Here is a 15,271-nt window from a genome sequence, read left to right on the forward strand (position 1 = left end):
AAATGCTGATTCTAAGTGTATAAATTGTACGAGAGTAGTAGGGTTAGCTTTTTCATATGCCCCTGCTGTGTCATATCTGTGGCTTTCCTTTCCTTCCCAGATGGACCTCCGGTTGTGGCTCATTATGATATCTCAGACACAAACTCTGACCCAGAAGTGGTGAATGTGGACAATCTATTGGCAGCTGCAGTCGTTCAGGAGCACAACAGTTCTGTCGTTAACCAGGATTCTGGGCCCACTTGGAGGACAAGAGGCCTGCTAGAGGAGCTAAATGCTGAAACAGGTGGGTAGAGACAAACTGCTGGAAGCACTGCACCCGCTCTTATGGGAGCATCGTATATCCTTCTCCTAAGCTTCTTCGGGTCCCCATCCTCCTGCCTGTGACTCCTGTACACAAGACACATTGCCACATGCTAGTCCTTTACCTGCCCTATGCAGTTACCCCCATACAGAACACTTCGCATTGGTCTGTTTGTCGGATTTTTAACCTGCCTCTCAGGGAGTATTTCCCTTGCATGTTGGCCTGCAATATTATCAAAACACAAGCCTCCAAAATTAGAATTAAATGTGCACACAGGAAGCAGTTAATGCTTGTGCAGGTGGGGCAGAAAGGAAGGCCTCTGGGGCTGATCTTGTTGCTGTGGGAAATTCTCACAGGTGTGGGCAGGCCTTCAGATAATGGGTTCCAAGCCATGTACTGCTTTAAAGACCAAACTCCTTGAATCGGGACCAGAAATTAACAGACAGCTGGTGTAAATTTGGTAGAATAGCCTGAAGCAATAGGGCTGGCAGCAGAGTTGCAAACCCATTCCTTGTCACTTGGATTGTAAGCTGGGTCAAGTAACTCTGGAGCCTGTCCAGTTGTAGAGCTGGGCAGTCGGATGTGCGGCGTGGCTTGGATCTGAGAGAGCACCATCTCTCCTCCCCCATGCCCATCCCCTTTTGAGGAACACGGGGGACTCTCCACGCTTGCTGCAGGCATGTGTTGCTGGTGGGAGAGAGGGAGCCACTCCTTCCAGCGCAGTCCTCCGTGGCTGCAGTACACAGTGAATGCCTCACCTGGGCAGGAGACTCCTGTTACATTGGGGTTTCTCATGCAGGCTTCCTTCCCAGATGCATAACTGAAATGGGATGGCATGTGGGAACGACACATGCAATGGCTCCCACAGCCACCACGACACCCTGTGTGATTGCCTTGTGGAACAGGCTCAGAGCATGCATTCAGCCTGGTGACGTTTGTAAACAAGACAACGCAAACTTAATTGCTGGCTGCTTAACATTATGGTAACATATCGTGCCCATTCTCACTGGACATTCAGTGCTGCCTGTCGGTGACTTCACGCGTGGCCCGCAGCCCCACTCCATGATCTTTTCCTGCAAATTACTTTGAGGCCCACCAGGTTGTGGAGCGTGGAGAGAACAGTATCGGTGGGTGAACCGAGTCATCCCACCATGCACTCTCCTTCTGGTGCACGGCTGCCTTGGCTTCCCACTCACAACGGTCTTTCCTGCTTTTGTTGCTCACTGAGCACCACGCGCTCCTTTTCAGCAGTCCCATGGTGACTCCAGAGTGAGGGCCACTGCCACACCAGTTACCATGGGAGCACAGATTCTGGGAGCTCAAGACCTTTGTTGAGCTTTCAGATGGAGGTGACCAGCGGAGAAGGATGTCCTCGTAGTTCTGCAGGGAAAGAAGAGAAAGGTGCCTGAGGACACTGGTAATACGTTGGCGTGCTCTGGAATCCAGTGAAATGTTAGTCAGAATGCACATGTACAAGGAAGCTGGTGGACCAAAGGCTGCTTCTGTGTGACAGGGAAGCTGAGAAACAAAATCGCACACTCCTTTACTTCCTCATGTTACTACAGTACACCATTCCCAGCCACGCAGTAGCTGAGTCACCGATCAACTGATAGGCTGGGCAGTCTTCGGTTAGTCTGTCTGCCCATTCATCTGCCTGCCTGCCTGCCTGCCTTTTTTTGATTGATTTACTTTGTGCCTTGCCTTTCCACCAAGGCAGCTTACAGTCCTAAACAGAAGTTGATTAAAATAACAATAAAACAAATGCAGTAAAATACAATTAAAATCACCATAACAGCGGAAGACAGACAACAGCTAACTGAACAATTAAGCACCAAAACCCTAAATGAATAAGACACATTGGCCTCCTGGTGAAGGAATGCAGGAAGGGAGAACACAATCCCCCTGCAACCAAGAAGGCCTTCTCTTGCATCCTTTCTCTTGCACATGCTTCTGAAGGTGGCTAGCTCAAAACGGGCTTCTTTTGAAGGTCTTACGACCTGGACAGTCTCATCTGGGAGAGGTGGGCTTTCAGAGAGTCTGGTCCCAAGCCATATAGGGCGTGTGTGGATCACAATGAGTGCTTTGAGCTCTGCATGGGAATGAGCCAACAGCTGGCGAAGCTGCTGTAAGCAGGGAGAGATGTTCTCCATGTGACCGGCCCCGTTCAACAGTCTGGCCACAATACTGGACCAGCTGAAGCTTTTGAGGTTAGCTCCGCAGAAAGCATGTTGCAGTGCTCGCAACAGGGTGTAAGTGATCTGTGTGTGGCCCTTCTTCCCTCCCTCCTTCATCCAACTGACCACAAGGGCTACAAGAATTTGGTGCACAGGTTCTGTGAGAAAGCAGAGAGGACAAATGTATTTGATACCAAGATGTACGTGTCTTTGCTTGGCTTTCTAGTGCCTACTTCCTGTAAGCAGTGCCCCTTCCTGGTTATGCATGAGGACCAAGGAACCTGAGATGCATCGTTCAGGACATGCATCTGCTGGTCCCAAACGCTGTGGTCCATCCATTGTTGGGTGCTAAATGGGGGCAAGACTAATTCTTTCACAAGTGTGTATCACCCAGAGCACTCTCTGTGCATATTTTCCCCTTTCTCTGATATATCAGAATCCGGTACTGGGAGCCTGCTCCTTGTTTCAGCCACAAATGGAGTATGTTCATTTTTGCACTAAGGCTGTGTCCAAAGAACTCCTCCATGTAGTTAGTTTTAGCTTTATTGCCATGCTATCCTATCCTGTTGTTTGACAGATTTGTAGCTGTTTTAGATGAATGTTTTATTTGCTCAGTTTTCTTCTGTTTGTGCGTATAGTAAACTTGGGGAGCTCCACTAGTCATCCCTTCTACAATGGCTGTTCATTAAGTAAAAAAAGAAATCACAGATGGTAGTAAATTCTGCTCCTGCCATGCAATGAGTGAGGTGCTTGGATGCCTCCCTGCTGAGGACATGCAGAGGTGACCAACCTGCTGAGTTTCAGGCTGCCTGTTGCTATATCACCTGCAGATCACTTGGATGCCGGATTCCTGGCAAGTGACAAAACCTCCACCAGCAACACACAGATCAATGAAGAAATTAATATTGCCTCCTCAGACAGTGAAGTGGAGATCGTGGGAGTTCAAGAACATGCAAGGTGCTCACCCCATTTCTGTTTTCCTCCCCTGGTTTATAATTGAATGCACTTAAATAGCCAGAATATGTTTTCGAAGTGAAGAATGTATCTCATTGCTTGTGTTCCATTTTTGTTGGCCACAGAAACAAGAATTGAGATAATTCTTGAATTTATTTATCTCAATTGAATTGAATTTATTTATCTCATTTGTATTGCCTCCCTATAGCCAAAGGTAATAGTTATTGCTACATAGTGGTTATTGCTGACTTAAGTTGTTCATAAAATAAGCAAAACACAGAGGTACAAGCTTTATGAAAGTGGTACATTATTGTCAGGAGTTGCTGAAAGTTTCATTTCAAATAAAAACAAAGCAAAATCATAATGGAGGGGACCACTAGAAATAGATCCTGAAGAAAATTTAAAAAAACCAACAACCTGGAAGGGCGTGTGCCAAGCAATGGTGGAGCCAGGCAGAATTCCAGTCATAGAAGGAAGTGAAGACAGTGGAAACCAGTGGGGTAGCCAGAGGAAAAGTTAATAATGCCTGCCCTACTCTGAGGCTTTCACCTTTCAAGGGTGACCCCAGTGGGAATGGGGTCTGGAATTTCAGTGGGAATACTGCCTCCTAGCATGTGCCTCCAGCCCCCAGTAATGGATGCAGCCATGGCTTTCCAGCAGGAGAGGCGTAACTCAGAGTATGTGACGTTGGAGGCTGGCAGCGAACAGATGGCCAGTCGGAGAAGGAAGTGGCCTTCTGTTATTCTGCTGTGTCCTCCAGCCCTTGGTGGCTGATATGGTCCTGGCTTCTGGTTTCCTCCATAGCAGGGTATGTACTGTGAAAGCAGCTTCAAGCTCCCCTTTTAACTGGGATTTGGAAGTGGAAGCTTTTTCCAGATATTTTCTGAGGTATCTCTGAAGGAAGGAAGACATGAAAAGGAAGGAGACTAGGAAATACTCACATGCCATTAGAAAAATAAAATCCCCATGGGACAAGGCCCTCAGGGTCAAGCCACATATAGCAGTTGTTGATTTGATCTTGTCGAGCGTGGGCACAGTCCCAGTCCTGTTGGGCTTAATGGGCCCCTGTTTTCCCTTCCAATTACATAGGCTGTTTCAGGGAGCATTGCAGGACATGTGGGATCTGATCTTACTCTCCGTGTTCTCACCCGTGTTCTCAATGCCTTATAAAACTTGTGTTCAGGAAAATTCCCATATTATTCCAGCCCATCCTCAGTGCCTTATGAAACTCGTGTTCGGGTGATTTGAAAATTCTCGTATCATTCCCGTATTTTCAGCTGTTAAGACCGTTGTTGTTTTTACATGCTGTCAAGTTATCCCCAACTTTTCAGCAACCCTGGGAATGACTGTGTTCCAAAATGTCCTTTCCTTGCTCAGAACTTGTAAACTCCAAGGCTGTGGCTTTGTTAAAGGAACCAATCCATCTCGTGGTTGGTCTTCCTCATCTTTTTCTGCCATTGCTTCTCCTTATTATGATAGTTTCCTCCAGTGAGCCTTGCCTTCTCATATGACAGAATATGATAGCCTCAGGGCCATAATTTTTGCTTCTGGTGCAAGTTCTGGCTTGATTTGAGACAGAACACGCTTTTTCATGTTTCTGTTAGTCCAGGGTACTCACAAAGCTCTCCTCCAGCTCCATGTTTCAAATGCCTGTTTTCTTCCTGTCAGCTTTCTTCACTGTCCGGTTTCCACACCCATACATTGTGACTGGAAATTCAATAATGTGGATGATCCCACCATGGGTCCCTAGTGAAGTATCCCTACACTTGACCATTTCTGGTTCATTCCAAGTCTGTCTTCTGATTTCTTGGCTACAGTCTCTGTTTGAATTGATGACTGAGCCGAGATATGCAAAACATTTTCAGTTTCATTTTTTAACATTCAGCTACAGTTCTACCTTTGCACTTCCGTCTTGCACATTTCAAGACTTGCTTTCTGCAATTTGCTTTCTACAAATAATGTGTGTCAGCCGCAAATCTTAAATTAGTGACACTTTTTCTGCCAATATTTACTCCTCCTTCTGACCCTAATCCAGCTTTCCTCATGATACATTCGCATACAGACTGAACAGATAGGGAGATAAAATATACCCTTCTACTTCTCCATATTTTGTCCTAACAGTAGCTTTTTGTCCATAGTTTCTCTTGTTTTTCCCCCTTTGTTGTTCTTTTCTATTTTTTGCTACTGGTTTTTGTAATGTGCCTATGTGATAGTTACTGAAAGGTTGCATTTGGAACTCTGACTCTATTTCTGTCACCTTTTGCTTTTACTTCTCACCTGCCCTTAGCAGTTGTGAGAATTTTTTCTGTCAACCATCTAGGCTTCTTCTTTTCGCTATAGGAATGGTCTTTTTGCATTCTTCAGTCCACAGTTCTGGTTCACAGTCAGTTGAGTTCAATAAAGCAAATCTATTCTTTATGTGGACTTTAAATTCCTCATGAAAGTTACTGAAGTTTTATTTTGGCACTATGCTTCTGTTAGTGATCTTGTTGAGCTTTACTCTGATTTTTGATGTTAAAAGTTCGTGGTCACTACCTTAATATGCTCCTGGTCTTGTTTTGGTAATGAGAAGGAGCTTCTCCAACTGCCACTACCAATAAGGTTGTCAATTCGACTTTTGTATATTGGCAGTCTTGTGAGGTATTTGTGTACAGTCATCTGACTGGTTGCCTGAAGGATAAATTTCCAGTTAACAGATTATTGGCTTCATGTAATTCTGAGCCATTTTTCTGCTTGTTTCCCAACTTTTGTGTTCCAGACACGTACAGTTATCAGCATATCTATGTGATCAGTTTTTTTGTGGATCCTTGCCTAACATGTTTATTTCTTTCTTTGATATCTATTGTTACAACATTGACTTGAATTATGCTGCTGTTGATAGGTTTCTATGAGTCTCATTGTAACAATCAAATGTATATATTTTCAATATCTCAACATTCCCTAGATGTCGATCTAAACCAGAACTGGGCCACATCTCCCTTCCTCCCAGCCTTATTTTATTTATTTTATTTTATTGCTTGTGGAATATGCTGCAGCACCAGCAAAAGCCTTGGCGATCTTCCTCTGACAAAAAGGGTGGCAGGGAATCTGGTGGCTTCTTTTAAAGCAGGAGCACCAGCCTTTGCTACTCTCACTGCACCAGTTCTGGGGGGCAGGGTGACACCCCCACCCTGATGGGTCCAGGGGCAGGTAACAGCTGCCAGGGCCCTCCAGAAGTTGTCCACTCTTGCCTAAATGTGCTCACCAGACTCAGAGCCATTATCCTCTTTGCCTAAATTACTCACATTAATGAGCACTGTGATAAGGAGAGTGAAGTGCTTTGAATGTCCTCAAGCCCTATATAAAGCAAGGTGAAGATGACTCAGCGGTTGACCCATGAGGGCCATTTCAGGCTCAAAGCTCAGCCTCTCAAAAGCACACTGCACTTCACAATGCTCTTTCCACCCCTTCCCTCCTCCTTCCTCATCACAGTTTAACCAACAGCCAGCCTATTCTCTTTCCCAGCTTCGCTGCCTCCCTTCCTTTTGTTTAATGTGAGGCACGCGCCGTAGATGGTCCCTTGTCAGCGCGCTGGGTGGCGGGGGTGCGTGTGTGCCCCATGGGGACGGGCCAGCAAGGGCACTCATGGCGTCACTTCCCTCTGCTTCGCTGCAGGTGTGTCCACCCTCGGGGAGGAGTGATCCAAAGTGTGTCTTCCCGGAAACACGGCTCAGGGCTGCAGTGCACCCGGCAATCAGAACCATGGACAGGCGTGGCCCCTTCACAGAATTGGTCTTCACCGCCTGAAGTGGTAGATCTCACGCTGGACGAGGACAGCAGGCGCAAATACTTACTGTAATGCAATTTCACTGTGTTCTGGTCACTTAGCCCTCTCCCTTTTGTGGCACGGAAGTTCCTGGATATCACTCTGGTGTCCAAAGCGTCTGCTCCTGGCATTCTGGAATTCAGACTCCTCTGGCAGACTTTTTTCCATCCCCTCCCCATTAGATTTGCAGTGTCATTTCAGAAAGTCCCCAAACCCCACCTTAGTACAGGGAGCATCCCAGTTATGGAAAACATAGCAGCATTGGACATCAATGACAACTTCCACATTTGAATTGCGTGTGATTAATTTAGAGCATTCGTTGACAGAAGCAGTGACACCTTCCCACTCATGCCCTTTAGTGAGCCATACAGTTCCTTGAATTGACCACTAAAACGGATGCCGCTGGCACATGTGAGGTTTTCTTTTCTTTCTCCCTTGCAGTGTAAGCATTAAAAAAAAAGCACCGCCTGCCTGATTCGTTCATGGCTCTTGAGTGTCCGCATCATGATTGTAGCATAACTGTTGGGCGCTTAGAAGGGTCGAGCTGTGGCCAGAGCTGTCCATACTGCAAATTGGGTTGGTTATGAAACCAGCAGGACGCGACTGGCCCATTCCGTGCAGTGAGCAGCTTTCTTTAAGACTGCACAGCTGAGTTCCCCCCTCCTTGGTAGTTTGCCCACTGCTCAGCGCTGGGTCTTCTGATAATGTATTTTACTTTCTGCACACTACTGTACTACTGCTGGAGAGTTGGCCTAACCTGTTAAAACCTTTTGTATTAAAAAAAGCACAAGGAAGTGAAGCATTGCAAAGGCACCAGTCCCTGATTCTGTACTCAGGTGTAAGGGCCAGGTGAGCCATGCCTGTCTTTGAAGACATGCAAAAGTGAAGTGGGTCCCCCTGGGTTGAGCCGCATGCACACGAAAGAGCTTAAGTTTGTGCCTAGTGCTTGATCCACAGAGGTGTCCTGTCTTCTTCCTACTGAGAGAAGGATTAAAGTGAGGAGGGAGGCAGGATTTTCTGCCTGGAAGTATTTTCTTTTCCAGGTCAGTTGTTACTAGAGCAAACTCACTTCAGTCCCTTCTCACCTTCTCAATTTCTTAAAATTACTTATCAGATTTATGCATCACCATCCACTGCAAAACATACTCTCAGAGTGACTTGCACATACCAATACAGGAATCCACAATAATGTAATAAAAATAATCAAAATCAATATGAACTATGATCAGCAGAATAATACAAATACCATAGTCTAAAAACAATACAATACTAAAAAGTGGTCAACCACAAAGCAGCCCAGAATCAGCACTGCTCAAAGCAGCACACAAACTTGGGGGAACAAGTAGTGTTTGCCTGGTGCCAAAAACACAGCCTGGTTGGCACCAGGGGAGCTTCCTGGGAGAGAGAGCCATAAATGCAGGATTGTCACAGGCCCATTCCCAGGCTGCCGCTCCGGAGCTCCTCCCTGAGTGAACACAGAGGAAAGTTTGAGCTTCTGAAGCTGACCGCAGGGTTCATGCAGGGAAAGGCAGCGGACTTGTAGTAGTGTGGGCTTTAGAAATTAAAAGCACTGTTTCAAGTACAGCAAGGGGAATTCCAGAGAGAGAGAGAGAGAGAGAGAGAGAGGGAGAGAGGAGTCTCTCCAGTGAATAATAGCCTTACGAGTGTGCAAAGCATGTGTGAACAAATGCAGGACATGCCCTGTTGCATAATGTCTACAGGATGATCCCACACTGCCTTGCCTTTATTTATTTGCATGCTGACTCAGAAACAGCTATAAACTCTTACAAGAGTGGTAAGCAGCCCAAGTTTTGCTATGTGTTGAGATCACTTCCTGTAGTAAAGCAAAGGATGGGGTGAAACTCTGGCTTCATTTTACTCATCCTCAGATACGGAGGTTTGATTTATGAATCTTTCCTTGCCTTTAAATCATAACATGAACAAATTGGCCCTTGATTTCTTAAGGTCCGTAATACTTAGATCTTCTTGCTGGAGTTCACCATTTCTCCTTGACTTAGAACCCATTTCTGGGTCAAATTCCCGAGATGCCTTCTACAAGGTCTGGCATTTGCTTCAAGAAGTGATTGTGGCCATCCTTGCTCTATGCCTTCTGTGTTCATGCAGGGAAGGATAGAAGGGCTTAATCTGCGCTGGACAATGGCTGGAAACCTTGCCCAGCAATTCTGAGCACGTCTAACAAGGCTTCTTCCACTTAAGTTCCTTGTGGCTCAGATCTTACCACGTGTTGGGGAATTCCTGAGTAACAACACGTCTAGAGCAGGTTATTCATGCATTGGCTGCAGTTACAGGACTGGTGCTCAGAAGCTGCTGTTGCTGTTGGGAAGGGACAGCAGCTGTCAGTGGGCAGACCTCTGCATATGGCAAAACCACCATGATGTGGCTGAGTTATTCGGAAAGAGTTCAGATATTCTCTCTCTCAGACCGGAAGACTCTCAAGTTGGAGAAGAGCTGTCGAGTGTGCTTAGCCTTGTGAAGGGCCAGGAGAGGAACATCCTTGCATTGCATCAGCATCAGGTAAGGTGCTAGATCACCTGCCCTCTTGCTGCCTGCAGAAGTGTCAGGTAGCCCAGGCATTCTGCACTCCCCCCCCCCTTGTGCTGCTAGCTGAGCCAAGAGTCGGTCGGCACTGTGGTGGCAACTGAATAATCATTTTCACTAAAGTAGATCCAGCCCATTGAATGAGCATGCATTAAGGCAGGGTGGACTTCTGCCCTACCAGGTGCTTAGATCTCAAGTCCCCATGATCCTCCAGTATGGGCTGTGCTTCCTGCGGATGATGGGAGATGTAGGGCCACAAGTTGTTCACCCCTGCCTGGATATCGACACAAGACTGTTAGAGTCAGTCGAACAACATTTTCAATGCGACACGGTCAGTAAAAAGGCTTTTTCGCAGTACCCAGCTGACTGGTCCTTGGGAGGGCTTTAGAGGTACAAAGGTAGAAATCATGCTTAGAAGAACAATGTATCCACACAGCATTTAGGCGATGTAGTGGTGACTCTTCCACCCCTCCAGTCACCCACTTAGTGACTGTAAGGAGGACTTGGATTCTGTTAGTATCCTTCCCTCGAAAGCTGGGGGCATCCAAAATGCTTGTCGTCCCATAGATAACCTGCTCCGACGTTGGTGCATGCTTCTATCAGTCCCAGTAGAGTGGCGCTCTGCAACCTGGGGCCATTCAGATACGTGGGGCTGCAGCCCTCGGAATTTTTGACCACTGGCCATGCTCCCTGGGGCCATTAGCAGCTGTAGTCTGATGTGCCTGGAGGGCAATAGGTTGGGTAAGGCTCTTACAGAGTTGGCCTGAATTGCCAGTGTCCTATGTGTTGATAGCACCTGTGCTTTGACACCTGTGAGGTGGAAAGGCTGTATTGCAGACTGAAGGTAGAAGAATTTATACCTGAATGCTCTGCCATTTTCAAAATATCACAGCACCCACCAGACTAGCATGTCGGGGAGAAGACTCGGCTAGAAATGTCTCCCAGCCGACCAGATTTTTCAGGCTGGCTTTCGATATCCCGAAAGGTTTTTCTTTGGAGGAGTAGTTCGGTGCGCAATGTAATGTGATCAGATTTGGGGCAGAGCATCTCCATGCCCTGAGCTTTCACAAGCTGCCAGTTTGTGAAATCGGGATCCCACTTGGTGCAGCAGGCAGACGGGCTTCCGACGCTCGCCAGGCAAAGGAAATAGGGCCCCAAGCAATGTCTTCACTTCCAACCCAAGGCTGTCAGAACTGCAGTTCTCAGCCGAGAGGCCATCTCTTCTTCTCATTGGCTCTACGACCCTGTGGGGAAATGAGCACCAGCCGTGAGGGGCCTCCACATTCACCTGTAGCTGCCTAGCTGCTTCTTCCGGGGGTGCCTCCCATGGGACAGGGGTGTGGGTGAATTCTGCATGCGTGAGAGCATGGCCAGCCACCTGGTCCTTTCCCTCCTGATTGCCACCAGGCCCGGACGAAGGCCAGAGCCGCATGGCCAAAGCCCGCCCCATCCACCCTGCTCACGTGCTTCCAGTGTCCAGATGCATGCAGCAGCTTCATGGGAGCGGCTTGTGGGGAAGCATCTCTGACAGAGGAGAGAGTGCAAGCACGAGCCGATTGACCAGATGGCTTCAGGCCTGGAGCAGCCCCTTTCTATTGCTTTGAATGGCAATGTCTTTGAAAACATGAAAATTAGATTTTTCAGAAGGCTTTGTATGGGTCTGCTGTCTCTTATGGTGGCCAGTACCAGAAATATCAGAGGAACACACCAGTGATCCTTCCTTTAAAAAGAAGAAGAAGAAGAAGAAGAAGAAGAAAAGAAAGAAGAAAAGCTATTTTTTAGTTTGTATATGCTGTGACTTCCATGTACATATAAAAATTTGACTGCATTCTAACCAAACTTCCTCCAATTGTGCACTGTGTTTGTTTTAAAGGAATCATGAGTTTTTAGCTTGATAACCAGGTTTTCTCTCTCTTTTAATTTTATAACACTACGAGCTTTTGTTGCTCTCTTGATACTGTTGTGTAAAAAGAGAGAAAGGGAAAGGGGAAAAATAAAAAACACAATCACTGGATAGTTAAGAAATTAGGCAGGCGTTTAGTTTTTTGTTTGTGTTTGTCAGAGAGCAAAGGCTTCCTAAGATGGATTTGCTCTTTTCTCAGCCGATAAATGAACTGTAGCCATCGTATGGCTTAAACCCCAATGCACTTGGTAGGTTTAGTACAGGCCAGCAAAGCTTATGCCCCATCCTGACTTGCCACTTGTGAATTGTAGCCATCAGGGTCATTGACAAAAGTAATGTGTGTGTAGCCACAGAAACTGATCCATCAAGCATCTGGCAAGCTGAGCCACCAGCTGCCGGGCCTCTTGCTTTCTTTTCAAGCCTGGTTTTAGCAGCTGTACTTGGAATCTTCCACAAGGAAGACAAAACACAATGGCTTAGAGTTTATGGTTTTCAGTTGTGCGTGTGACTCATGAGTTTAAAAAAGTCGGAAACACAAAAAAATGTTCCTTTTAACACTCATTCTCATTTCCATCTAGTATTTAATGGTCTTTGAAGAATAATAATAATAAAACAGAGTGTTATAAAAATATATATATTTTTTGGTGCAAGATGAGACTTTCTGGGTTTTTTTGAAACAAGTCTGTAGCATAAAGTTTAAACTATTTTAAGACAAAATAAAATAGAGTGGATTATTTAAACAATAACTTACTTTGTAGCGTGTGGGGCTTTTTCAGGGGTGGGGGATCGCTTACACATATTTGGTAATTCCTGCTTAGAGCTGTTAGGAAGATCGTGGAAGATGGCGTCCGCCCACCCTGCCCCGTCCCGCCCCACCCCACCTCCCATCTGCAAGTTTCCACGCATTGCATTACTTTGTTATGAACTGCCCAGAGAGCTTCGGCTATGGGTGGTATAGAAATGCAATAGTAATTGTGATCATAATCTCGCTTCTGCCGAGGGAAAGCAGAGGCGATGGCGGCTGTAGGAGGCAGCTCTTCTGAGCCAGCAGTCTTAGCCTGCTAATCCCGGCGGGTTCATCGATGTCCCAGAATGTCCCCTGGCTCTTCAGACAACCCTTTCTTGCTGAGGAGAGGACTCCCTTCAACAGCAGCCAGCAACTTGTGGACAGTAGCTGCAGGTTGAGGGGGGGGGCTATTCACAGATGGCTGGCAGAAGTCAGCGGGGCTGCCTCAGCTGGAAGCTTTTTTCTGTGACTGCACCACCGATTGCCAGAATGTAGTCAGGATTTCAGAGCACCCCCTGCACATTATCAGGGATGATTCAAACCTTGGCCCTGTGAATTTGCTCAATCCTATTCCCGTATTGGAGATGGAAGGAGAGAGGCGGAGGGAGGGAGGGGGTGGACTGCATGGCAGAGGAACGTGTCTCTCAACTCACACTTAGCCAGTTACCAGTTTGCCGTTGCGTTATTGCATCATGCATCGGTGTATATGGGAAAGAGCTTTGAACCCTTGGCCTGCCTAAGGCTCTGAAAATAAGCCCCTGGTAGTGGTGTGGCCTTGAATCCAGGCCTCCAGTACTCCCCCCCCCCACCCCCCAAAAAAAACATCCACCAGGCACCAAACTTTATCTCGGTATGTAGCCAGTATGGCAACATCCCCATACAAGGGGGGGCTCTTGTCAGGCTGGCGTGACACGTCCTTTTGCAGGAGGAACCCTAACCGAAGGGGAAGAGTGCTGATGAACAGAACCGGGGGGAATGGAGAGTGGCAGACTGGGAGCCTGCACTGCAGCGTTACGTCGCAGACCCCACTTGACAGACGTTCTGATAAACCAGCAGTGGGCTGAACCATGGGAAGCGGTTTCCCAGCAGGGGAGGGAGACATGACCATAAAGTTCTGGAGAGGAAGAACGGGCCCTCTCTTCTCCGGCCCCAGCTATGGCTTTATTTTGATAGTGCTTCTTTTTGGGTGGTGGTGGGAGATTATCCGAGATGCTCCTGCCAGTGTTGGAGAGATGCCCCATGCTTGCGGTGTTGCGGGCTGCTTGCACACACCTGCACACAGGAATCCCCAGGCGTGTGTAGGCACGGATGGAAGCTGCTAGGACGCAACTCGGAAGCTGCTAGTCCAGCTCTGGGAATGGGGTTGGGATTGGGATCGGGATCGGCGCATTTGAGACAACCACTCCGTTAGTGAAAGGGCTGCAAAACTCCAGCCCTGCCAAGGGTGGCAGTTTTAACGGGGAGCCAGAAGGCACCTTTCCTCCAAATGAGGCAGCTTCCTGGAAGTGTAATTGTCAAATGGATCGCTCAGTGATCCTGGTATCCCACTTGATCCAGGGTGCTGTCTTATGCGCGTTTAGCCAGCAGAAGCCTTCCAGTTCCCAGCATTCCTCAGCCAAGCTGCAACGGTATGAAAAATCACTCTTAAAACAATTAATAAACAGTCACAACAGAGGCAAATGAGTTCACAGAAACCATATATGCAACTTCTAAAAGGCAATAGAAGACAGTTGGAAGATCATGTTAATGAGTTATATCGGGGAAACTAAATGCTCTCATGGGAACACTGATCAGTCCAAATGTTATTATAGAAGACATTACTGATACAGTCCTGGTCTTTTTGGAGAGTTAGCAATTTAATCTTGAGCTGACTTGCTTCTTTGCAGTGAAATTGGCATCTTTCCGCTCATTCAGGGCTACCCCGTGTCTTAATTAGTAACACAATAGAATGCTTTTGAGCAAGACATACCATGTAACACTAGGGAACCCTGCATTGCTGATTTGCTTTTTAAACTCGTCTTGTAGATACCCAGAAACTGGCCAACCCTTCTTGACTCACACTGATGATCTGAACTAGCTGTTTTTTAAAAACCTGTGTGCAAACCACGTAACAGGTGCAGAGCTTGTCTATAGCCCAGTGGCGTAGCTTCTTGGATGACTGTATCAGTCTCCCAGCTGTTAGTCATTGCGTTTTTGAGTTTTAAGAATATTGTGGCCTTCTGTTCCTGTAACCTGATGCACTTTATCCTAGGCCAAATAGTGTCCAGTTGGTGCATGTGCTGTTTTAGAGGGATGCTTACCTTTTCTCAGAGGTGGCTCATCACTGGGCATTCTTGTTCAACAAAATGGCCCTTGAACAGTCACAAACAGACGGAAGGAACTGTCTTTTTAAAGGGATTATCCCAATTTCCAAATCAGCTTAAAAAGGTAACTGGGGGTCAGAATTTGAAATATTTCTCCCTTTTGCCATTCCTGAGGTTCTCCTATTTCCTCCTAAATTTAAGTCATCATAATGATGAAATGTCTCCTTGGTCTCAGCGGAAACTTAGTGTCAAAACTGTGGGTGAAGGCCCATGCAACCTACATTCTGGGTTGAATTCTGCAAACTGCATAAATTGGGCAGATGAAGCCACTTCGAGTAATTTTTCAGATAGCATTCTTGGTTATGGGAGGGACAAAGCGCAACACCAGACACTGCAACTTCATAGACTGATGACTGGAAACTGCACATCATCGTTTCCAGATGAGATCCACATGCTTTCAAAAACCCATGAGGGCTAGAAAGTGT

The 15,271-nt window shown here is 46.8% G+C and overlaps 1 protein-coding gene across 2 annotated transcripts in view; it reads left to right on the forward strand.

Moving 5' to 3' along the window:
* The window catches only part of CUNH18orf25 (chromosome unknown C18orf25 homolog), an 81,327-nt gene extending 68,885 nt beyond the window's left edge, over positions 1–12,442 (forward strand). For both annotated transcript variants that reach the window (XM_044431594.1, XM_044431595.1), the window contains exons 4-6: positions 101–283; positions 3,306–3,432; positions 7,084–12,442. In XM_044431594.1, the coding sequence (XP_044287529.1) occupies positions 101–283; positions 3,306–3,432; positions 7,084–7,267 (494 nt within the window). In that variant the 3' untranslated portion in view covers positions 7,268–12,442. The remainder of the gene's footprint in view (positions 1–100; positions 284–3,305; positions 3,433–7,083) is intronic.
* Positions 12,443–15,271: the final 2,829 nt, after the last annotated feature.

The sequence above is a fragment of the Varanus komodoensis genome, unplaced genomic scaffold (assembly GCF_004798865.1).
Source record: "Varanus komodoensis strain SLA01 unplaced genomic scaffold, ASM479886v1 scaffold22, whole genome shotgun sequence".
In the NCBI taxonomy this organism is placed as follows: domain Eukaryota; kingdom Metazoa; phylum Chordata; class Lepidosauria; order Squamata; family Varanidae; genus Varanus; species Varanus komodoensis.